The 26,590-nt window shown below is 41.1% G+C and overlaps 1 protein-coding gene across 1 annotated transcript in view; it reads left to right on the top strand.

The window, feature by feature from the left end:
• The window catches only part of TET2 (tet methylcytosine dioxygenase 2), a gene marked incomplete at both ends in the record, with an annotated part of 36,838 nt that extends 29,495 nt beyond the window's left edge, over window positions 1–7,343 (top strand). The window contains 3 exons of the mRNA XM_080698006.1: window positions 92–229; window positions 3,176–3,530; window positions 5,839–7,343. Coding sequence (XP_080554132.1) covers window positions 92–229; window positions 3,176–3,530; window positions 5,839–7,343 — 1,998 coding nt within the window. The remainder of the gene's footprint in view (window positions 1–91; window positions 230–3,175; window positions 3,531–5,838) is intronic.
• Between the last annotated feature and the right edge of the window lie 19,247 nt (window positions 7,344–26,590).

The raw sequence follows: 26,590 nt of genomic DNA, 5'->3' as shown, positions 1-26,590 counted from the left end.
GCCTAAATATTAAAGAATGCTTTTGTCTCAGAAAAACTGTCTTCGTAAAGCTCAGTGAGTCCCCATTCACACTCACTTTTCTTTTTCCCAGATTGAATATGAACAGAGAGCTCCAGAGTGCCGCTTGGGTCTGAAGGAAGGCCGTCCGTTCTCAGGGGTCACTGCGTGCCTGGACTTCTGTGCTCACGCCCATAGAGATTTGCACAACATGCAGAATGGCAGCACCTTGGTAAGTGTTGCCATGAGAGTCAGAGGTAGTGTTTTCATGAACAAATTTTTGTTGCAAGGTGACCTTCCTTGGAATAACTAGCACTCTCTAAACAGGGTGACACCTTAGCGGAACATGGTGTTAACAAGCTCATGAGAATTTTGGAAGTTTTTAGTGCTAATCTACGGCAGTATCCATACCTGGCCATTTCCAATTCACTTTCAGAGAACATTTACAAACCAAGGCACCAGCTCACCTCACAGAGACAAGTACAAATAAGAAACGCATTGGCACCATCAGAGCACCTACCATACCAAAACTGAGAGCGAGGAAAAGCTCTTTGCAACTCCCTGGCATGCCGGGTGGGACAGGCTCTTGTACTAGGGGCTGTGATGGAGCTTGGATAAGGTTTAGGGTGAGCCCTGTTCCATACTGACAAAGGCCAGGGGTTTGCCGTGCCTATGAGAGAATGATCCAAAGCAGAGGCAAAGAGATAAAGAAGCAGGTGAGGAAACTTAACTAAATCCACCTAATGTGTCAGCCACATGCATGTAGATACAGTTGAGAAAGATAACCAGTGAGACTTCAGATAAAATAGAGGTGCCAGGCATTAAATACATTTTAAGGTGGAGGAAAATTCAAGGAAGTAATAAATGGCAGCTTAGGTCATTGAAAGAAGCCAGTGTGGAGTTTTTGTTGAAGAAGAAAAAGTACAGGTATAAAGGTCTAGATCAGGGTTTGGAAAACTAGTTTATAAAGGACGAGATAGTAAATACCATAGGCTTTCCAGGCCACATAGTATGTTATATTTTTATTTAACCCTTTGAAAAAGTAACAACCTTCTTTATATTTATTTTATTTTATATATTATGTATTTACTTATTTTGTGTGAGTAGTACTAGGGACTGAACCCAGGGGCATTCTACCTCTGAGTTATACCCCCAGCCCTACTTTATTTTACTTTGAAATGGGGTCTTGCTAGACTGATGAGTCTCACTAATTGCTGAGGCTGGCCATGAAGCTGCAATCCTCTTTTCTCAGCCTCTCAAGTACTGAGATTGCAAGAGTTCACTACCATGAACATTATCAACCATTTAGTCACATAAGAATGGGCCCTAGAGTGCTGAGTGTTGGCTCAGAAGAACAGACAGGCCTACAGCCACCCTGATATTCAGTCATCCTTCATCATGTATTGGGAATCTGCTCATTTGTAGGAGGCTGTGCTAGGTTCTCAGAAATGGAAGAAATGACTGCTCAGCTGTGTCAGTTCCTGAGGATAGCCACTTGTTGCATGCCAGCACACTTCTGTGTAGGAAGTGATAAACTTGTCAAACCATTCATTTTAAATTTATTTATAAAGATTAAACTCTAAGAAGAACCACACTCTTTTCAAGGGTATTTTCCAATGATTTCATATTACCTTGTCCTTTAGGATTTTTTCTCCATGGATTAAAAACACTAAATACTAAAACCTAGTATTTAAAAAACAATCTTTTGCCCCGAGTGGGTGGCTCATGCTTTTAATCCCAGCATTTGGGAAGCTGAGACAGGATTGTGGTTCAAGGACAGCCCCAGCTATTTAGTGAGGCCCTCTGCAGCTTAGTGAGACCCTGTTTCAAAAAAAGAAATAAAAAATGGGACTGGGCATGTAGCTCATAGATAGAATGCCCCTGGGTTCCATCCCCAGTACTGCAAAGGGAAGAAAATCTTTCTGCCAGGGGTGGTATCACACACTTGTAATCCCAATACTTGTTGGGAGGCTAAGACAGTATGATCACAGGTTCAAAGACAACCTCAGCAAGTAGTGAGACTCATCAACCTAGTGAGATCCTCTATCCAAATAAAAAAATAAATAGGTCTGAGGACATAGCTTGGAGGTATAATACCTCTGGGCTCAATCTCCAGTAACCCCTCAAAAATAAACAATCTTTCATCAAAACCATATGACTAGCCAGGCATTGTAGGGTAACACATGCCTGTAATCCTAACACTTGGTGTCTGAGACAGGAGGATTTAAGTTCAAGAACAACCTCAGTACGTAGTGAGATGCACTGACCTAGCAAGACCCTGTTTGAAAAAAAGAATAGTGTTGGGGTGTAGATCATATGTAGACTTCCCCTGGTTCAATCTTCAGTCCAAAAAGAACTATGTGACTAGGACTAACATAACAAAAATATCATTAAATGATCAAAGCAAAATAGTTTCCCCTTTTCAGAGTACCCACTTGTATTCACTATTTCAGAAAAGCAATGAGATAAGAAAAACAAGTTAGTTTAACAGAATCGAGAAAATAGCCCAAAGTGTTAGCAAATCTTCAACTTTTCATTTAGCTTCACTTTGGTATCTTGTGGAGGTTTTTGAACACCGTAAATTTTTTTTTTTTTTTGGTGGTACTGGGGGTGGAACCCAGAGGCTTTCTACCACCGGGCTATACTCCCAGACCATATGAAAACAGGGTCTCACTAAGTTGCTGAAAGTCTCACTAAGTTGCTGAGGCTGGCTTCGACCCCATGCGATCCTCCTGTCTCAGCCTTCCAAGCATGGGGACAGTGAATTTCTTAAGCACAGCACTAGGAGTCAGGTGTGAGGAAAGATGTGGAATTTCTTTGTGTATATGTCTGCGATGAGCCACATGGAGAGTACTAGCATCAGAGGCGCTCATTTGGTAGAAGAAACTTTGGTTTTGAAAGAAGCTTCACATTGCATCTTTTTGAGGTGGGAACAGCAGGAGATTGCTTCATTCTACCTTAGAGTCAGGAGTACCTAAAGAACAAAGTACCACTTTTGAGAACAAAGTCTCAAGGCGGGGGAGGGGAGCAATGTGACCTAGAATAGCAGACAACAAATAGGCATGCACTTAGGGTACCAGGCATCTCACCATTTCATCACAAAGCAGATACTGAGGGAGAAACACACACGTGCTTCCTTTTGGACCTGTAACTGAGTCCTGTCTTTCTTCCCTACCAGGTGTGCACCCTCACTAAAGAAGACAATCGAGAAATTGGAGAAAAACCTGAGGACGAGCAGCTCCACGTGTTGCCTTTGTACAGAATCTCTGATGTGGATGAGTTTGGGAGTGTGGAAGGTCAGGAGGAGAAAAAACGAAGTGGTGCCATTGAGGTCCTGACTTCTTTCCGACGGAAAGTCAGGATGTTAGCAGAGCCAGTCAAGACTTGCCGGCAAAAGAAACTAGAAGCCAAGAAGGCTGCGGCCGAAAAGCTTTCCTCTCTAGAGAGTGGCTCAAATAAGAATGAAAAGGAGAAGTCGTCCTCATCTCGTACAAAACAGGCTGAAAACACAGGCCAGGCTAAACAGTTGACAGGTAAACTCCAGGGGGAGTTTTGTGGGGATCTATGCTTCATGATGCTTGCATTGCATAGAAGACAGTCAAATTTGGAAGACCCTATTCGTCATGGTCTTGGTTCAGTAGCAAGAGCCAGGCTGTGAGGCCATGCACCATCAACTTCTTGATGGCGATGTTTGCTTGTTTGTTTGTTTGTGTGGTACTGGGGGTTGAACCCAGGGACACTCTACCACTGGGCTATAACGTCAGCCTTATTTCTTTCTTTCTTTCTTTCTTTCTTTCTTTCTTTCTTTCTTTCATTCTTTCTTCCCTCCTTCCTTCCTTCCTTCCTTTCTTTTTTGCGGGTCTGGGGATGGAACCCAGGGGCATTCAACCTCCTAGCTACATCCCCTGCCCTATTTTTTATTCTTTATTTTGAAACCAGGTCTCAGAGTTGCAGAGGGCCTCACTAAGTAGCTGAGGCTGTCCGCGAACCACGATCCTCCCGTGTCAGCCTCCCAAATGCTGGGATTGATTAAAAGCCTGCGCCACCACTCCCGGCTTCCTATTTTTATTCTTTATTTTAAAATAGGTTCTCACTTAGTTGCAGAGGGCCTAAGTAGCTGAGGCTGGCCGCGAACTTGCAATCCTCTTGTTTTAGCCTCCCAAGTACTGGGATTACATGCATGCACCACCATGCCTGGCTAGGAGTTTATAATTTATTATCATCATTATTATTAAATGTTATTAATTATTTAGTTTGTATGTGTGGTACTAGGTACTAGGGATTGGGCCAGGGGCATTCTTAGCACTATACCCCTAGCCCTATTTTTTTGTTTGTTTTGTTTTGAAACAGGGTCTTGCAATCTATCCTGTTGGCTACCTAATACCTGCTTTAGGTTCTCTGTGAAGTACAATCAGAAGTTTGTCTCTGGGCCCTTCTAACTGGTTTCTGCAATAATGAGTTCAGTTTACAGAACTGTTGTGATCATTCCATTTATTTGTTCTTGACTCATTTTTTAGAATGAGGTCATGAAACAAGTATGACTTCTCAGAAGTTTCATTTCCAAAGCCAAAAGCTTCTTTATAAATTTTCTCTGGAATGCCTGTTCATGAAGTAGGGTTTGCTCATTATGTAAGATGCTATTTATGTTTAAATAAATGTCATTGTCTCATAACACTGCTGAATCCTCCTTAACAATTTTACAGTTATGATATATTCTCAGGCATGATAGGCAGGAGGGAAATGTAATAAAACCTCTTCCTTCCTCTCGAGGAACTTAGCAGTAGATGTGAGGAGAGAGGGGGATAAAAAAAGAGATGGCCCTTGCCGGGCGTGGCGGCGCACGCTTGTAATCCCCGCACTTGGGAGGCGGAGACAGGAGGATCAAGTCAGCCGTGCTGGCTTAAGAGACCCTGTTTCAAAAATATAAAATAGGTCTGGGAGTGTAGCCCGGAGGTAGACAGGCTTCCAGGAACCACAGTACCACAAAAATAAATAAATAAATAAAAACAGATGGCCCATAATACATTGACTATGCTTTATCAGACCCATGTTGGCAGTGGGATGACTAAGTCAAGGAAGGGTGGCAAGGATTTGAGGTGGAGGGAGGAGAGCACCTCAGGCAGATGTGGGCTCAAAATCCCCAAGGGGCATGCTATTCAACATTGAATACCTTTAGATGCTTATTGCTCTTGTTTCCTTTTCTTTTTGCTTGTTTCTTTCTTCTTTTTGTGCTAGAAATTGAATGTATTTTACCTCTCATTTATACTCCTGGTCCTTTTTTATTCTTTATTTTGAAACAGTCATCTTTCTAGATTGCTGAGACTAACCTCGAACTTGCAGTTTCTCTGTCTCAGCCTCCCAAGTACTGAGCTTATAGAAATGTGCCACCCATCCGGCTTATCTTTTTCTTCACTCAGATCGTACTATTCAAGTCCTGCATTTTATTTCTTTTTTTGGAGGAGTGGTGCAGGGTACAAGGGATGGAACCCAGGGGCCTTCTACCTCCAGGCTATCCTCATAGCCCTATTTTCTTTATTTCAAAGAGGGTCTCGCTAAGTTGCTGAGGCTGGCTTCGAACTCGAGATCCTTGTGTCTCAGCCTCCCATGTGCTGGGATTGCAGGTGGGTACCACCACACCTGGCTCCTGTGTTTTTATTTCTAATGCTTCACACACAAATATTGTCCCAGCAGTGATCAGTGACCTGGCTTTCCTCTAGCCCTTGCTTAGCAGGAGTACTCTAGCCCTGAGGTCTTTCTCAGAAATGTCTAAGTATTCTCACACCAGCATTCATAAAACAATAATCAAACACACTTGTTTCTACTCTTTTACCTTCTTTACAGAACTTTTGAGACTTTCAGGACCAGTCACACAGCAGTCCCAGCAGTCCCAGCAGCCGCAGCCCCAGCCGCAGCCCCAGCCACAACTACAGAGGCAGCCACAGCAGCTGCAGAGACCCCAGCAGTCGCCACATCAGGCCTTGACCCCACACCCACAGTCAGAGTCTGCGGGCTCTCACTCTGCTTCTGGATCCACCAATGTGTACATGAGACAGCCCAACTCCAACACCCCTTATCCAAGCTCTTCACACGCCTCAGATATTTATGGAGGTGCCAACCCCATGAACCTCTATCCCACCTCATCCCAAGCTCCAGGTTCATATTTGAGCTCTTCTAATCCCATGAACCCCTACCCGGGGCTTTTAAATCAGAACAACCAATATCCATCGTACCAGTGCAATGGAAACATGTCAGTAGAGAACCGCTCTCCATATCTGGGTTCCTATTCTTCCCAGTCTCAGTCTATGGATCTCTATAGGTATCCAAGCCAAGACCATCTCTCTAAGCTAAATCTACCATCCATCCATACACTTTACCAGCAGAGATTTGGAAATAGCCAGGGTTTTACCTCTAAGTACTTAGGGTATGGAAACCAAAATATGCAGGGAGACGCCTTCAGCAGTTGTACTATCAGACCAAACATGCACCACGTAGGGACCTTTTCTTCGTATCCCACGCATGAGATGGACAGCCACTTCATGGGAGCTGCTTCCAGATTAGCACCCAATTTGAGCAATCCAAACCTAGACTATAAAAGTAGTGAGCATCACCCGCCGTCTCACATCATCCCTAACTTCAGCGCATCTCCAGGCATGATCAACAGCTCTCTCCATGCCCTGCATCTCCAGAACAAGGAGAATGCTGGGCTCTCCCACATGGCTAATGGGCTGTCTAAGATGCTGCCAGGGCTGCCTCATGATAGAACTGCTTCTGTTCAAGGTGTCTTACCCAAGTTAGATGAGGCTGCCAGCCAGGAAAAGCTGCCTATACCACAGGTCCAGGGTGCAGCTCCCCCTGCAGAGGACAATGACGAGGTCTGGTCAGACAGCGAGCAGGTCTTTCTGGATCCTGATATCGGGGGAGTGGCCGTGGCTCCCACTCATGGGTCACTTCTCATTGAGTGTGCGAAGCGGGAGCTCCACGCCACAACCCCCTTAAAGGATCCCAATAGGAATATCCCCACCAGGATCTCGCTCGTCTTTTACCAACACAAGAACATGAACGAGCCAAAGCATGGCTTGGCTCTCTGGGAAGCCAAAATGGCCGAAAAGGCCCGAGAGAAGGAGGAAGAGTGTGAAAAGTATGGGCCTGACTACGTGCCTCAGAAAACTCATGGCAAAAAAGGGAAACGGGAGCCCCCGGAGCCTCACGAACCTTCAGAGCCCACCTACCTGCGCTTCTTCAAGTCCCTGGCCGAAAGGACCTCCTCGGCGACCACAGACTCCACCGTGACTACATCTCCGTATGCCTTCACGCGGGTCACAGGACCGTACAACCGCTACATGTGAGAGTGTCCCTTCCAGTTAACCTCATGAACAGACTGCAGCCAACCTGTCAGTAGCGTAGCTCCAGGGACATGCGCAGTGGGGAAAGGTCACAGTATCCATCACAGATGCAGTGGGAGAACCCTCAGTGCACCAGCAAAAAAAAAAAAGAGGTGATCTTACCATAGAACTTGGTTCCCTCTGACTCCCAAGTGGTCACAGGATGGCATCCAGGAAAAAGACCAAAGCATTCTATGCAAAAAGGTGGGAAAGAAAATGTTCCACAATTTACATTCTTAAACACTGGTTCTTGTATTGGATGATATGATATGTAAATGTGATTTTTTTTTTCCTCCTTACAACTCTACATCTGTGACCACTTAATACCAAGTTTGCATAGTCATGGAACACAGATCAAACAAGTACTGTAATATTACAGTTGCAGGAATCTTAAATTACCATCTGGTGCTGAATATATGATGTACTGAAATACTGGAATTAAGGCTTTTAACATGCAGTTTTTACTGTAATCTTAATTATTAACTTTTATTTATCAAAATAGCTACAGAAAGCATAACTGAATAGCAGCAGCAAAACACTGAATTTGTTTGGATGTTTTACGAAATGGTGCTAAGAAAATGGTGTCTTTAATTGTTGACAATTTAATGCCTTTATATCATCAAGATGCTATCAGTGTACTCCAGTGCCCTCAAAGAAGGGGGTACCTTTTCATTCAAGTTTTTACCATAATTACTTGTTCTTACACAAGCTTAGTTTTTAAGATGTGGACATCAAAGGCCTCTGGATTTTGCTCATCCAGTGACGTCCTTGTAGGACAATAAACGTATATATGTACATATATACACACGCATTTGTATATGTGCACATACATGTATATGTATAAATGTTTTTAATGGTGTTTTAGAAGCACTTTGTCTACCTAAGCTTTGGCAACTTGAACAATGCTAAGGTACTGAGACATTTTTTAAGAAATGGTTTACTTTCATTTTAGAATGAAAAGTTGATTTTTATTTTAAGGAAAGCTTTTAAAACATTTGTGCTTTTAGCCACGCCTCTGCTGATGAGCAATGTGTCCATTTTTAACACAGCCAGTAAAATCCATAGTGAGGCTTCGTGGATTCAAGGGAATAAGTCAGTCCACAAAACACATGTCTTCTGGTGCTCACCTCACATGCTATACTGTAAAACAGTTTTATACAAAATTGTGTGACAAGTTCATTGCTCAAATATGTACAGTTTTCAGGATTTTCTGTTAAGAGCAGGTAATCATTAGCCACCTGCTACAGACTCAGCAAAGCTTGTTCACTTAAACCTAAGCTATTTGATGGCTCTGTATTCTCTTCAGAGAACTGAATGGCAGTCTGGCTCTGTGTTGATGATGATTATGTACCTTGTGATGTTGTCATTAGCTTAAGTGTCCTCCTTCCCAGGAAGATCGGGCGGACTGACGCCTGCATAAGATGAATAAACAGGGTTAGTTCCATGTGAATCTGTTAATTAAAAAGAAAAATGAAAGAAAAACAAAACAGGCAGCTGGTTTGCTGTGGTGGTTTTAAATCATTCATTTGTATAAAGACGTGAAAGAGTTGTATAGTAAATTAAATTGTAAACAAAACTTTTTTAACACATGCTTTAGTATTTTAGTACTGTAAAAGATTTAAATATATACATATATATGTGTGTATATATAAATATATATATATGCGATTAAAGCAAAATTCACATCAAGATGGTGCTACTCAGCCTGCTACAAATATTATCATAATGTGAGCTAAGATTCGTTAACGGTTTGAGTGATGTTCCTACTTGTCATATACCTCAACACTAGTTTGGCAATAGGATATTGAACTGAGTGAAAGCTTATAGCATCGTGTACCATCATTTTTTCCAAGTCTTTTTTTAATTATTAGAAAAGCATACCTTTTTTTCAATACTTGATTTCTTAGCAAGTATGACTTGAACTTCAACCCTTTTGTTCTAAGAATTCAGGGATATTTCAGCTCATGTTCTCCTTCTGCCAACATGTCACCTGTGTTTATGTAAAATTGTTGTAGGTTAATAAATATATTCCTTTTCAGGGATTTAACTCTTATTTTGAATCCCTCCTATTTTACTTGTATATGTACTGATGTAAGTAACTAAACTTAATTTTGTAAATCTGTTCGCTCTTAATTGTAAAGAAAAGCGTTTAAAAAAGATTGGGGATTCTTTTGACTGTTTCAAGAAGGAAAATAAAATTCCATGAAAACAGAATGCACTGAATTGATAAAGGGAAATCTGTAAGGCAGGAGTTTGGCAAGTGACTTAACTCTCAAAGCTTTTTTGATCCAATAATCGATACAGGTACATACTCCATGGAGGACTTCCAAAAAAAGGCCTAACTTCTAAAGGTATGATGTGCAGTAGCACTGTACAATTACGTTTATGTAATTGTACATAAATGTATTTTTGCTTACTAGCTCTTCAAAGAAACTTTTAATGACTTGCTGGGCACAGTGGCACAAACCTAATCCCAGCAAACTGGGAGTCTGAGGCAGGATTGCAATTTTGAGGCCAGTCCAGGAAACTTAGACCCTCGGTTGATGCCTGGCACTGCAAAACCAAAATAATGAAAATTTAAGACTTAATGATTTTTATCTTTAAAAAGCTTCGAGTTTTGGACTCTATCCAATTTTACAAGCATTTAAGCAATGTTTGTTTTGCACACAAGCCACACGATTTTATGTGTTACACACACCCATTTGGTGATTTTTGAGTTGGCTGTCTGTCCCTAATAAATATGTGGTTACTGTGTCATCTACTGTCATTTGTCAAACTGCTGGCCAAAAAAGACCAGGGAGCATAGTGTGGGCAGGTAGGGAAAAGTTATGTAGAAAGAAAGGACATTGAGTGACATATTGTAAATATCAGATCTATAATTGTAAATATCAAACCTGCCTCAGTTAGAATGAATGGAAAGCAGATGTAAAATTTGCTTGTATAGGAATATCAGGTTGACTATATAGCCATACTTGAAAATGCTTTTGAGTGGTGTCAACTTTACTTGAATGAATTTTTCATCCTGATTGATGCACAGTGATATACAGTTCACTTTTAAAGCTAGTGGTTAACTTGTATAGGAAACTTTTGCAGTTTGACACTAAGATAATGAACTTCTGTGTGCATTTTTCTATGCTTTATTTTTTTAACTTAGTTTCATTTCATTTTCATGAGATACTTGGTTTGTTTATAAAATCTGAGGATGGTTATAAATACTGTAAGTATTGTAATGTTATGAATGCAGGTTATTTGAAAGCTGTTTATTATTATATCATTCCTGATAACGCTATGTGAGTGTTTTTAATAAAATTTATATTTATTTAATGCACTCTTAAGCGTTGTGTTGCTGGCATTTATGTTTATTTCCTGGACTGCCACCTCACTAAGGTAAAAGGAATGAAAACAATTTTTTGGGGGGTTGTACTGGGGTTCCTCAAAGCCCGTCTACCTCCGGGCTACACTCCCAGACCTATTTTATATTTTTGAAACGGGGTCTCAAAGCAAAGTGCGGCTGGCTTTGAACCTGCGCGATCCTCCTGTCTCCGCCTCCCAAGCGTGGGGATTATAAGCGTGCGCCACCACGCCTGGCACAAATTTTTTTTTTTTTACGGTACTGGGGATGGAATCCAGAGGCATTCTACCTCTGAGCTATACCCCAGCCCTGTTTTTTATTCTTTATTTTGAAAGAGGGTCTCACTGAGTTGCAAAGGGCCTCACTAAGTAGCTGAGGGTGTCCGCAAACCACAATTCTCCCATTTCAACCTCTTGAATGGTGGGATTACAAGTGTGTGCCACCACACCCAGCTCAATTTTTAAGAAGACAGTCATCAGATTATTCTTAATGTTAAACTATCTCTAAATCAGTCACATGAGGCCAAAGTATTTTTCTGGTTACACGGTCTAGCTGTTTGTTCACTCCCCCCACCAACTTACCTTTTCCCCATTTTTTCATGTGTAGACAGTGTAAATTAGGAACAGAGTAGTAACATACTCACGTTCCATTGTATGAACCCCATAGGAGGGCCTTGGTGCTGAAAGGTACAGTAGGGTTAAGTTCTTAACTGTTCTTGCCTAAAGCTGAATCTCTAGACTCTCAGCTTCCTGTCTATAGTTTATGTCCACTATTCTTAGGGAAAATTTCTTCATCATGCCCATCAGAAAAGCTGACAAGTGTCAGGTGCAGCGGTGCACACCTGTAATCCCAGCACTTGTGAAGCTGGATCATAGGTTCAAGGCCTGCAGTTTAGCAAGGCCCTCAAACAACTTAGCAAGACTCTGTTTCAAAATATTTAAGAGCTATCCGTAGGTGTTGAATGCCCCTGAGTCCAATCCCCAATACTAATAAATACATAAATAAGGCGGGCACAATTTAGGCATGAAGAAAGGCTTCAATAGGATGTACGGGTCCTCCCATCTTACACAGCCTCAAGGACCATGAGGCAAATGCCCGTCTCCTTGCTCCGTGGCCCCTTCCCCACACAATACGAAGTCTGATAGCCCTCCATCCCTCAAATCAGCAGAGAAATCATTTGCATCATGCATAAAGTAAGGGAGTTCTCTTTCCCGTATTTCTCTTTATATCCAGCCAGGTCCAGATTTATTCTAATGGTGTAACCCAGAAAATTACTACCATTTAGGAACCACTGAGCTCATTGACCAGGGAGACTCCCCGGGGACTGTGCCCTAAGCCAGGCTATTATGAAAAGAAGTAACATCACTGGTAAAGAGCAGGGATCTGACGCCTTTACTCTTTTTGCTTTTAACTTCAACCCCCCTGGGCCTGATGTCAGCCCTCATTTCACCATCTATCATCTGGCTGAACCTTGGAAACTTCTTGTTCTTCACATTTACAAGTCTCCTCTGCCCATGGCGGGGCAGGGAAGATTTAAGCCTCCTAGCTCAAAGGCATTTCCTGCCAGGAGCCCCTCCTGATCAGCCTGACCAGCAGAGGCTGGGATGATAGCAGACCGTAAAGTGGAGCTGCAGGTCCTTCCCTGCTTAGAAGCCCGCAGTGGACCTGAATGGGGAAACAGTTGGAAATGACAGAGAAGCCAGCATTCACCAAGCTTTTTTGGCCCCCTGCCTCCCTTAGAAAGAATTGCCAGGAACAGGCATACACACAGCTTCCAGGTCGCACAGTGCCGCTGGCTTCCCTCAGCTCTGGTTGCTGATTGTGCTAACTCCCCACTTTGGGTTAATTCCAGCGGAGCTCTCCTAATTCCACTGCTCTGCACTCAGCTGCCTGGGAACCGGGCTCCAGGAGAAAAGTTGTCTTTCAACTGGCATCTTAAGTAACTCGCTGAGAATTTTAAGTTAGTGCTCTTGGTTTAAAACTCATCTATAAGCCAGGCATGATTGTGCACACTTGTAATCCCAGTACTTGAGAGGCTGAGACAGGAGGATCGCGGTTCGCGGACAGCCTCAGGTATTTAATGAGGCCCTCTACAACTTAGTGAGAGCCTGTTTCAAAATAAAGAATAAAAAATAGGGCTGTGGGTGTAGCTTAGAGGTAGAATGCCCCCTGGGTTTAATCCTCAGCACCACAAAAAAAAAAAAAAAAACTGAAAGTGGGTATCCAAAAACCAGTGCTGGTGGAGCACCCCTGCCTTCCATAAACAAGTCCAGGACGTGCTTGTGGCAAGAAGCCTGTCCTTCGTAGCTGCAGTCCCTCAGTAGTCAACCATAAACCTTCCTGCTTCCTCCCCCTGGAAAACTGCACTCTGGTTGTTGAAATAAGAAAATAGTCCTAAAAACTGCTTAGGGAAGAACTAATTGCAATTCACATTATTTCAGTTTTACCAGATTATTTCAGTTTCAAAGAACACTCATACTTTTGCATTTATACAGTCAAAGCCACTTTGCTTAAATACTCCTTTCTCTTACAGGAAATTTCTTATAAATTTCCTTGGTTGTCTATTTCAACATTTGGTCTTTAAGAAGCTTCTCATTCTTGTACATATATTTGATGAATTCACTTTCTTTGAGAATTTCCTTTTAGGCTTTTTCAATTGGGGTTTAGTCTACTCAATTTAACACTAACCTCTCTAATCACTTTTTAATTCAAGTCAAAATAACATCGCTACTTAATTATTAGGTGAAAGAGTAGTTACAAAGATACCCTATAAGCAACCTCCCTCCCTTCCCCCTAAGAATGATAATTAAACTTTTAGAATTAAAGACTTAAAGACATATTCTATTGAGCACTTGTGTTTATTCCTTCCATAACCATGTTAGTAGAAATCAAGGCATTGGTTGAAACTTGTACTGGCCAGGCTGCCCTGAGGCTTCTTGTGGGGAGCCTCTTGAAAGGAGCTTTGAGAAGAAGCCGGGCGTGGTGGCACACACTCTAATCCCAGCATTTGGGAGGCTGAGACAGGAGGATCATGATTCACAGACAGTCTCAGCTACTTAGTAATGCCCTTTGCAACTCAGTGAGACCCTTTTATTTATTTCAAAATAAAGAATAAAAAGTAGGGCTGGGTGTCACTCAGAGGTAGAATGCCCCCGGGTTCCATCCCCAGTACTGCAAAAAGAAAAAAAGAAATGAGCTTTGGGGAGTAGGATGAAGATGAGGCAGCAGTGAGAGAAGGCGTCTTGTTTGGAACTCAGCACTACAGCGTCACTAGCTGACTACCACTGGGCCTCATCAGAACAATCAATACACTAGGCCCTCATCACAGGGTTAGGGGAGGATTAAATAAGAATGTAAATGTTTTAGTAGAATAAGTGGTAGTTTTTAGGAAGAACTGTTCATCTCTCTCCCTCCCTTTTGTTTTATACTTCTACTGACTCCATCTCAAGAGTCCTACTGTCTGACTCCTGCAGCCATGTGAGCAGGGCTCACATAAAAACATATGATCAGCTGGGTGTGGTGGTGCATGCCTGTAATGTACTGTAATCACAGTACTTGGCAGGCAAAGGCAGGAGGATCACAGGTTCTAGGGCAGCCTCAGCAAGTAGTGAGACTCAGCAACCTAGCAAGAGAGTTTGAATGCCCAAAAGCTCAACCCCCAGTACCACAAACAAAAAATTATCATGAAGCATCACTAAGATATCAAAGCCAGAGAGAAAAACAGTCACACAAAAAGTAATAGTTTCTTGTCCATAATCTTCTTTCAAATTACTCTAGGATGAGTTAACAACCCCCTGGTGACCTTGACCTTGGCAACTCCAATAGTTAGAATGAGATCACAGTTTCTAACAAATCATATATGCATCAAAAATAAGCTTAAACTATGAGCCTAAAGCAGGAGAGAAAAATCAATGTTAAAGTCAATCACTAAGCCAAACATGAGAAGGAGCAGGAGGAGGGAATGGGGTGGGAATTGGGTAAAGGCTAATTGGGTGATGTGTGCATGTATGCCTCCACCATCTTGTACCCCATTAAGATGTATGACTACAATGCACGAATAAAAATTAAATAAGTAAATAAGTAAAAGAAGAGAAGAAGAGCCAGGTGTGGTGGCGCACACGTGTATTCCCAGCATTGGGAAACAGGAGGATCGCAGTTCACAGACAGACTCAGCTATTTAGGCCCTTGTCAGCTCAGTGAGAGAAAAATCAAAAAAGGAAAAAATACCAGAGAATTAAACCTACTTTTTTTCTTGTTGTTTATTTGCTTGCTTGTTCTGGGGATTGAACCCAGGGGCATTCTTCTGACCTACATCCCTACTCCCTTTTTGTTTTTATTTGGCAACAAGGTCTCACTAAGTTGCTGAGGCTGGCCTCAAACCCAGGACCCTCCAGTTTTAGCTTCCTAAGCACTGGGATTATAAACATGTGCCACCAGGCCCTGCACCTATTTTTGTTTCTATTATTTACAATGTCATCTAACTGGTTATATTTTATAAAATTAGTGTTCAAAATGCCCATGTCTAAAACATGTATTAGAATACATTTTTAAGACAAAATGGGTTAAAAGAATATAGAGACATTATATTTCAGATGTATCATCATCTTTAAGAGAATTTCATTTTTTTATTACATAGGAGAGGACATACTATAGAAATATATCTGGAGCCTGACTGTATGGTTTCAAGTCCCAGGATTCCAGTTACTCTGTGCCCTCAGCTAGGTGCTAATCTTCCCCATCCCCATTTCTGCCTCTAGAGACTAGAGAAATAATACCTACCTCAGAAAGGTATTAGAAGTAATACTTATCTCTCAAAGATGTTGCCAGGAATAATTTAGCATATTTATAGAACATGAGAAGAACTAAAAAAGAAATCCCAGTTATAATTATGTTGGTCAGTTTAGTTGAGGCTATTTCTTACCGAAATGATTCTATCTGATGCTTTTCATTTAATGAGAAAGAATAAGTACTTATTAACTGCACCCAATCACAAAGAAGCAGACTTGAGTGAAATTGTAGAGATCACCTTTCCCAACACTCTACCATTCCTTCATTCATAGATGTTTTTAGGCACTCACTTTGTGCCAGGTACATTTCTTGAAGTTCAGTATCTAGCAGTGAACAAAAACAGCATCTTTCTCTTTCTCTTGAAGTTTAAGTTGTAGTTCGGAGAGCTAGACAAAACACCACATAAATATGGCATTAAGTTCCATGGGAAGAAGTAAGTAAGGACAAGACATATGGAGACTTCTGGCTATTTACAAAGATAGAGAATTTTATTTTATTATTATTATTTTTTTTTTGGGTGGTACTGGGGGTGGAACCCAGAGGCTTTCTACCTCTGGGCTATACTCCCAGATCTATTTTATATTTTATTTGGAAACAGGGTCTCATTAGCTTGCTGAGAGCCTCACTAAGAAGCCCAGGCTGGCTTCGAACCCGTGCAGTCCTCCTGTCTCAGCCTCCAAAGCGCGAGGATTACAAGCGTGCACCACCATGCACGGCCTGAGATAGAGAATTTTTGAAACAGGTTTTTGACAGCTGGGCATGGTAGTGCACACATGTAATCCTAGTACTTGGGAGGCTGAGACAGGAGAATTACAGGTTCACAGACAGCCTCAGCTACTTAGTGAGGCCCTTCACAACTTAGTGAGACCCTGTTTCAAAACATGAAGAATTAAAAATAGAGCTGTGGGTGAAAGCTCAGAGGTAGTACTATAAACAAACAAAAACAGATTATTCAAGGAAGTCTTCACTGATTAGGTAACATTCAAAAACAATAAAAGCTGGGCGTGGTGGTGCACTCTTGTAATCCCAGCATTCGGGAGGCTGAGACCGGAGGATGGCAGTTTGAGGACAGCCTCAGCTACTTAGTGAGGTCCTCTGCAACTCAGTGAGACCCGGTTTCAAAATAAAGAATAAAAAATAGGGCAGGGGGTGTAGCTGGAGGTCAAATGCCCCTGGCTTCCATCCCCAGACCCCCCCAAAAAAAATTAAAAATTAAAAAGATACCAGTCATGTGGATATCTGAAAATAGAGTATATCAAGTAGGGAAACATCAAGTAAAAAGTCATGAAGCAGGATCATAAACACAGAAAGACTGTGGCTGGAATTGGCTGGAGCAGAGTGAAGAGTGGTGAAGAGTGTGGTGGGTGCTAAGGTCAGAACAGTGAGGGCCTTGTTACAGCATTGTAATTCCTTTGGCCCTTAAGTAAATTGATGATTTTGGTGAATTTTCAGAGAAAGAACATGAGCTAATTTATATTTTAAAAAGTAATTCTGCAGGATACAAAATCAATAACACAAAAATCAATAGCTTTTCGATATACCAATAATGAATCCTCTGAAAAAGAAATCAGAAATACAATTCCACTCAAAATAGCCTCAAGAAATATGTAGAAGCTGGGTGTGGTGGCGCACGCGCTTGTAATCCCCGTGCTTGGGAGGATCATGCAGGTTCGAAGCCAGCCTCAGCTGGCTTAAGAGACCCTGTTTCCAAATAAAATATAAAATAGGTCAGGGAGTGTAGCCTGGGAGTAAAAGGCCCCTGGGTACCACCCCCCAAAAAAATGCATAGAAATATGTAGAAGGTGAAAGACCTCTATAATGAGGAGTATAGTATACTAAAGAAATAAATTGAAAAAGACATTAGAAGATGGAAATATCTCCCGTATCACAGAATAAATAAGATGTCCATACTACCAAAAGTGATTTACAGATTCAATGCACTCCCCATAAAATACCAGTGACATTTTCCAAATAACTAGGAAAAAACAGTCCTAAAATGTATATGAAAGAATAAAAGATCTGGAATAGCCAAAGCAATTCTAAACAAACCAACAAACAAAAGCAATGCTAGAGGTATCAGAGTATTGATTTTAAGTTATACTAACAAGCTATCGTAACAAAAACTGCATGGTGCTGGCATAAAAACAAACACACAGACCAGTGGAATAGAATAAAATATCCAAAGATAAACCCATACAGATACAGTCATCTGATCCTTGACAAAGATATGTTAAAAAAAAAAAAAGATATGTTGGAGAAAAGGCAGCCTTTTCAACAAATTGTGCTGGAAAAACTGAATATTCACATGTAGAATAATGAACCCAGATTCCTCTGTCAGCCTGCACAAAGTCAAATAAAAAATAGTTTAAAGAACTAGGAATTAGACCAGAAAGTTTGCAATTGCTGGAAGAAAATGTAGAGTCAACACTCCGAGATATAGGCAAAGGCAATTACTTCCTCCGTAGAACTCTTAAAGCCCAGGATATAGTATGAAGAGTTCATAAACGGCATTAAATTAAAAAGCTTCTACACATCAAAAGAAGTAAGAGGAGTGGGAATTGGGTAAGGGCTAATTGAGTTGATGTGTGCATGTATGCCTCTACCATCTGTACTCCATTAAGATATATGACTACAATGCAGCAATAAAAAGAAAAAAGAAAGCCAGATATGGTGGCACATGCTAGTAATCTCAGCATTTGGGCAGCTGAGACAGGATAATTAGAATATGTAGAGATTCAATACATGTGTTGGAGCAGGTGTGGTGGTGCACACTTATAATCCCAGTACTTGGGAGGCTGAGACAAGAGGATCACAGGTTTGCAGCCAGCCTCAGCTACTTAGTGAGAGCCTGTTTCAAAATAAAGAATAAAAAAATAGGGCTGAGGGTGTAGCTCAGAGGTGGAATGCCCCTTGGTTCCATCCCCAGTACTGCAGAAAAAAAGAACATGACGAGAAAGCCTACTAAATGGACAAAATCCTTGTCAGTTACTCTTCCAACAGAAGATTAACATCCAGGATATAAAAGAGACTCAAAAAACTTAATGCCAAAACCCCAAATAACTCAATCAATAAATGGACAAATAAACTAAACAGACATCTCAAAAGAAGAAATACAAACGGCCAGCTAGAGAAAATTTTCAACTTCTTCAGCAATTAACGCAAATCAAAACTACACTGGGACTTCATCTCACTCCAGTAAGAATGGCCATCTTCAATAATACAAATAATAATAAATGTTGGCAAGGATGTTGGAGTAAAGGGATGCTCATACACTGTCCATGGGATTGTAAATCAGTAGAGCCACTGTGGAAATCAGTATGGAGATTCCTCAAAAGACTGCAAATGGAGCTACCATATGCCCCAGCTATACCATCCCTCAGTACCGAAAAAAACTAAACAGGGTACTGGAGCACGTCTATATTTATAGGAGCACAATTCACAGTAGCCAAATAACAGAAAAACAGTGTCAAAGTTGAACGGATAAAGAAATGTGATTATATTTGCACAGTGAGATAGATTTTATTGAGCAATAAAGAAGAAAGAAATTTTGTTATTTGTAGGAAAATGGATGGAACTTGAAAGCATTATGTGAAGCAAAATCAGCCAAACTCAGAGTCAGAGGTCATGTTTTCTCTCATATGTGAAATTTAAAGAGAAAAGGGGGGGAAATCTCATGAAAATAGAAGGGAGACCACTAGAGAAGAGGAAGGAGACCCAGGGGGATGGAGGAAAAAGGGTAGGAGGAGGTACTAGGGAATCAAAGTGGCCAATATTTATGCACTTACAAATATTTAACAACAAAAGTTTACTATTGGGTATAATTATAATGCATCAATAAAAATCAAATAAGCCAGGCGTGGTGGCACACACTTTAAATCCCAGGATTTGGGAGGCTGAGACAGGAGTTTCTCACAGGTTCGAAGCCAGCCTCAGCTACTTAGTGAGGCTTTCAGCAACTTAGTGAGACCCTGATTCCAAATAAAGTATAAAATAGGTCTGGGAGTATAGTCCAGAGGTAGAAAGCCACTGGTTCCATCTCCAGTACCACACACACATAAAAAAATAAATAAAAAACAAAAATCAAATAACAAAAACGGTAACTCCAAAAAAATAGATTTTAAGGCAAAGATGGAAACATGGAGACTGTCTAGGAGGCCTCATAATAAACTAAGCTTCTCATGCTAGAGGTCATGATAGGTGATTGAACAAAGAGTCAACAAAAAGAGAAAGTGAAACAAAGGTGTGAAGAAATAAAGGATGACCGCAAACTTTTGGTTTGAGCAACTGGAAGAATAAACTAAAAGGAGGAGGTGTGGGGCTGGGATGGGAGGAGTCAGTTACTCAGATCTGCGGACTGAGAAACTTACTAGACATTGTACCACTTGGTAGTGCTAAAAAGACAATTCAAAAATAAATCTGGAGCTCAGGAAAGAAGTGTGAGCAGAGATACAAATGTAGGGGTTGTTGTCATATAAATGGTATTAAAGCCAGTCAGTAGACTAAATAAGATCACCTGAAGAGGTGTATACACAGACAAGATGCTCAAGTCGGATGTGGTGCCGCATACCTGTAATCCCAGGACTTGGGAGGCTGAGGCGGAAGGAAGGGGTGGAGGCCATTCTCAGCAATTTACCAAGACCCTGTTTCAAAATAAACACTAAAAAGGGCTGGGGCTGTAGGATCAGAGAGAGGACATCACTGGATTCAAACCCCAGCAAAAATAAACAAAAGTTACTGGAACACTGAGCCCTGGACCACTCCAGTCTTCGAAGACTGGCATGTAGAGAAGAGACCTACAAGAACGACAAGGAAGGGACAGTTAGTGAGGTTGGTGAACGTGGGGGTGAGGTGGGAAGATTTTCTAGAAACAAGTGAAGAAGGAGCTTCAAGAAGAAATGTTTGAGCCAGGCATGGTGGTGCATGCTTATAATCCCAGTATTTGGGAGACTGCCACAAAGAACAGAAGGAAAAGGAGGGGAAGGAGGAGAAGAAATGTTTGATCAATTGTGTCATATGCTGCTGAGAGAAGATGAAGCCTGAGAATGAACTGCTAGCTTCAGAAACATGGAAGCCACTGTTGACATTTGTAGGAGTTATTTTAATAGAATGGTGAGCATCAAAGCTTTTCAGGGAAGGTTCAAGAAAGAATTAGAGGGGAAAAATTCAGACGGTGAGCGAAGGTGGTTCTTAAAGGAGTTTTGCTCTGAGGAGACAAGAGAAAGTATCTCCAAGGTGAGATAGCATATAGATTCTTCCATGTATGTAGACTGGAATAATCTTATAATTATGGAAAGTTGATAGTTCAGAAGGAAGTTGGGGGAAGTTCACAGTGATTACCTGGGTGTAGACTGGGCCCAGCCTTTATAGTATCTTTTTGTTGTGTTTTGTTGGTATTGGAGATTGAAGCCAGGGGCATTCTATCTCTGGGCAATATCCCCAACCCTTTTAGTTTTTATTTTGAAACAGGGTCTCGCTAAATTACTGAGGGTCTTGCTAAGTTGCTGAAGCTGGCCTCAAACCTGTGATCCTCATGCCTCAGCCTCTCAAGCACTGTGTAAGGAAGGAAAAAAGTGTCTTTTTTTTTCTGTTTCTTTTTTCAGGGGGAGAGTGGGCATAGGAAATTCAACCAAGAAACATTCTACCTCTGAACTACACTCCAAGCCTATTGTTTGTTTTGAAACAAGGTATTGCTAAGTGGCTGAGAGCCTTGCTAAGTTGCTGAGATTGGCATCAAACCTGTGACCCTTCTTTTTTTTTTTTTTTTTTTTTTTTTTTTTGGTGGTACTGGGGGTGGAACCCAGAGGTGTTCTACCTCAGGGCTATACTCCCAGCCCTATTTTATATTTTATTTGGAAACAGGGTCTCACTAAGTTGCTGAGAGCCTCACTAAGTAGCTGAGGCTGGCTTCGAACCCGTGCGATCCTCCTATCTCAGCCTCCCAAGCGCGGGGATTACAAGTGTGTGCCACCATGCCCAGCCTAAACCTGTGACCCTTCTGCCTCAGCCTCCCAAGTACTAGGACTACAGGTGGGTATCAGCACACCCACATTTTTTTTCTTTTCTTTCCTTTTCCTTTTCTTTCTTTTTTGTGTGTGGTAGAAATAAAGGCCAGGATTACACATGTGCTGGGCAAAAACTTTACCACTAAGCTATATCTCCAGCCCCAAGGGCCCTCTTTAAATAAAATAACTTACCAAGAAACTGAGGCCTGGGAAAATACAACTTGTCTGATGAGGCCCAGCAGTGAGGGGCAGAGCCTCACCTTCCTGTGCTTTCTCCAAGTCTCCATCCATTAAATCACACCGCAGGCCTTGTAATGAAACCAGGAAGAGTGAAGCAGGCAAAACCCCACTGACTTGATAAATGCCGTTTCTTCATTAAATAAGTGCCATTTTATTGCTGTTAAATGTGTATCCCATTTCTAACTGAAGTGGGCTTTTTCTCTTAGGCAGGGGACCTCTATAAGTGTTTTATGTACAAGGCTTGTAGTATCATAAATTTTTACATAATGATAATTTATGCCCCAAATGCTAAAAAGTATAGATATGCCTATAGATATGCATCTGATATTTTTAACTAGAAGATATTATCTTAATATAAAATACAAGAGCATACTACAGTCTATGCTACATCATTGTAGAACTTGAGTAAGAGTTAGCTTGGAGATCTATTCTCTCTCTCTCTTTGTCACACACACACACACACACACACACCCCTCCATTATAAATATTAGGAAAATACAATAGACTTCCAAGGGAGATTATAACATTTTTGATAAAATCCTCCAACAAAATAATGTTCAACTAGGAATTCAGTATAATCTGAGAGTTGGTTGCATTGTTTCTTGGCAACTTCAACTGCAGTGACTTGACTCATTCAATAATTATAATTAATTTTTATTAATCAAATCAACCAGCCTTTTTAAGCTTTGTTTATACATATGAAAGATATAACACTTTAACTACAAAGTTGTTGTAGATAGTCAATACAATTATTTAAATAGTGTGTAGGGGATTCAAGGAGACTGGATAGAGGTGCCCAGTACCCACAATTTACTCTACAAAAAAAGCAAAGTAACAGGTATAGAGCTGTGTTTTCAGGTGAGCAGCCTTGGGAGAACACTATAAATCAGCAAGAGAAGACTGGAACCTCGTAAGGCTCAGAGACCAGGAATAAGCTGGGCGTGGTGGTGCAGGCTTGTAATCCCTGAGCTTGGGAGCCTGAGACAGGAGGATCGTGCAGGTTCAAAGCCAGCCTCAGCTACTAAGTGAGGCTCTCAGCAACTTAGTGAGACCCTGTTTCCAAATAAAACATAAAATAGGTCTGGAAGTATAACCCAGAGGTAGAAAGCCCCTGGGTTCCACCCCTAGTACCACCAAAGAGAAAGAGAAGAGAGAGAGAGAGAGAGAGAGAGAGAGAGAGAGAGAGAGAGAGAGAGAGACAGACAGAGAGACAGAGACTGAGACAGACAGACAGACAGACAGACAGACACCAACCGAGACCAGGAATAACAGCATAGAAAGAAAAACAAAATACCTTGGAATCTAACACTCTAGCTCCACACTGGGAAAGTTTAAAAGAGAGTCCCAGCAAACTCAAATTACTCCAAATGCTAGAAACCAGCTACTAGAAATTTTCACAACACTCACAGCTTGAAGCTCACTTAGATAAGGAACCTGAGATCTGCACAGTAGCCTTGTTTTGGAAGAGGATCTCACATCATCTCCCAATAAACACCTAGAGTGCTCTAGCCATCAGCCACATTGAAGAGTCAGGCCTCATCTGAACTTGGACTCCTCTAAAGGTCAGAAATCTTTGCTTATTCCCATCTCTGGGACTCTGCAGATCCTTTGCTATACCGAGTGGCAACTTGGCCACCAACTTGGCCAAGCAGCATCACTATGACCCAAGTCCACTGGGTGCATTGTCCTCCAGGGAATGGGTATTGGGACATAGAGGGCAATGAAGGACACTGCCCTAGAGAACCAGGAGAATAGCACTGACTTCTGAGACCAATGGTGTGGTCAGCTGCATGTGGACACATACCATCACCAGGACTGATGACAGACACCCACTCACTTCTTGTTACCCCTCCCCTCTCTGCCACACTCAGGGGCCTCTTACTGACAAGGTGGGGAGGGAGCACTGGTTCCTGCTCTTTCTCACTTAGAGCATGCTTAGTGGTCCTTGAGCATCACCATGGCTTCAACCATCAACTTACCCTGGGGGGATATGGTTAGGGCATTTTCAGAGCAACTTGCCCAGATCCAGCCATGTCTAGCTCCAGCTTGCTCCTGGGAGCTATAGAAGTCTAGAGAGAAGAGTCTGGCCATTGACCCACTCCTGGGCCCTCATAGCCAATGGAGACAAAAGAAATTTTGTCAGGCTCCTGATATGGTCCCAGTTGGCACAGTCACTGAGATGGCAGAATGAAACACTGTGGTTCCTGCTATTACCCCACCTCCAGGGTTCTTCCCATATACCCCCCCAAACACACTTGAGCTGACTGTACACATCTGTTAGAACTGGATGTGAACACCACAGAGATGTTGCTGTGTTTCTTGATACTACCTGTCCTCTTGTAGTGAGGAAACTCCGTCACTACTCCCACTGCAGGAGTAGCCACACAGTGAGCTCTACACTGTTGTCTACACCACTGTTGTCTACACCACACACACACAATTATTACTAAAAGCCCCTGGGTTCCACCCCCAGTAACACACACACACACACACACACACACACACACACACACACACACACAGATATGCACTGCACCCAGCTTCTGATCAAAATAGAATAAAGCTAGAATACAAACAACAACAAAATCTTTAAAAACTTATACAAATGGCCAAGCGTGGCAGGATATACCTGTAATCCTAGTACTTGGGGGACTGAGACAGGAGGATTACAGGCTCAAGAATAGCCTTCACAGTTTCAAAATAAAAAATAAAATAAAATAGGGCTGGTGGTATAGCTGGAAGGTAGATGTCCCTGGGTTCAACCCCAATACCTCATAGACACAAAATAATTATACAATTGCATGGAGCCTGAACATGCTTTTGAATAAACAGTAGGTCATTGAGAAAGTCAGAGGTGATATTGAAAAAATATCTTGAAATAAATAGAAAATGGAAATACAACATAAAGTTTATAAGATAAATCAGTTATACTAAGAGGTAAGCTTCTAGCAACATGTGCCTACATCAAAAAGTAGAAATATCTCAAGTAATCATCATATCAGAGCATCTCAAGAACTTAAGAAATTCAAGAACAAACCAAGCCCAAAATTAGTAGAAGGAAAGAAATAACAAAGACCAGAGCCTAAATACACAAAATAGAGACAAAAAATTATAAAATATCAATGAAACAGTGTTGGGTCCTTAAAAAGACAAGCCAGGCGTGGTGGTACACACTTGTAATCCCAGTACTTGGGAGGCTGAGACAGGAGGATCTCAGTTCATGGCCAGCCTCAGCTACTTAGTGAGTTCCTCCACAACTTAGTGAGACCCTATTTCAAAATAAAGAATTAAAAAAATAGGGTTGGGGGGATTTTAATCCCCAGTACCACAGAAAAAGATAAAATTTACAAACTTTTAGAAAAATTAACCAAGAAAAAAAGATGAAAATAAGACATTACAACCAATACCTCAAAAGTACAAAATTTTTTAGACATTTTTTGGGCATAGCTTACCCAAATTAAACTGTAAGTACATGAATAAACTGAATAAATCAGTAACAAGTAATAAAATTGAAACAGTAATAAAAATATTCCTAACAAAAAAAAAGCTCAGGACAGGGTAGCTTCACTGCTGAATTTTATTTTTAAAGAACAATGCCTCTAATTAATCTCAGACAATGCCACATAATTAAATGGGAGGAAATCCTTCTAAATTCATTCTATGAAGCCAACATTACCCTATTACTAAAATCAGAGAAACAACAAAAAAGAAAACCATACAATTTTTTTTTGTATACCTCTTGTGAATGAGATGGTTTTCAGTGTTTCTTTCTTAGCAAATTCATTAATGGTGTATAGAAAAGGTACGGATTTTTGTGTGTTGATTTTGTATCCTGCTACTTTAATTAATTTATGAATTCTGATGGTCTTTTGGTAGATAGACACACAGGGATGGTTTGACTTCCTCCTTTTCTATGCCTTTAATGTTTTTCTTTTGTATGCCTTTAATTTCTTTCTCTTACCTAATTTAGAAAGAAGTAGTTACCTCTAATGAACATTGATTAAAAATTCTCAACAAAATCCTAGCAAATTGAATTCACATACATCATGTTTGATGGAGTTCTTTTCTTTCCGGAGATACAAAGATGATTTAACATAGACAAATCAATAAACATACCAGCAGAATGAAGCAAAAAATTATATGACCACCTCAAAAGATATAGAAACAGCATTGGATAAAATTTAACATCCCCTAATGATAATACCTCTGATAATATTAGGTATAGAAAGCTAATAACTGCAATGTAATAAGGACTAATGTGATAAAGGCTATGCTTTATATCCACAACCAAAAGCATACTGAAGATAGAAAAGATGAAATTATTTCCTCTAAAGTCAAGAACAAGAAAAAGGTATACACGGTCACCATTCTTATTTTAATATAACTCTAGAAGTTTTAGCCAGTACAATTAGGCAAGAGATAGAAATAAAAGGCATCCACACAGGAAAGGAGGAAGTTGAATTATCCTTGTTTGCATATGATATGATCTATATATACATAAAAAACATAAAAATGCTCAGGAGGGCTGGCACACACCTAGTAATCTCAGTACATTGGAGATTGAGATAAGAGGTTCAAGGTCATCCTCAACTTAGATCCTCAGCAACTTAGATCCCATTTCAAAATAAAAAATAAGACTAGGGGTGTTGGTAAAAGAGAGAATGCCTCTGGGTTTGATCCCCAGTAATGTGCGTGCGCGCGCGCGCGCACACACACACACACACACACACACACACACACACACACACAGAAAAATATAAAAACTTCACCAAAGGACTAACAGAACTGATAAACAGATTCATTTAAGTAGCAGGATACAAAAATCAATA

The sequence above is a fragment of the Muscardinus avellanarius genome (genome assembly GCF_963383645.1).
Source record: "Muscardinus avellanarius genome assembly, chromosome: 6".
NCBI classification, from domain to species: domain Eukaryota; kingdom Metazoa; phylum Chordata; class Mammalia; order Rodentia; family Gliridae; genus Muscardinus; species Muscardinus avellanarius.
This window is presented reverse-complemented; position numbering and strand designations above follow the sequence as displayed.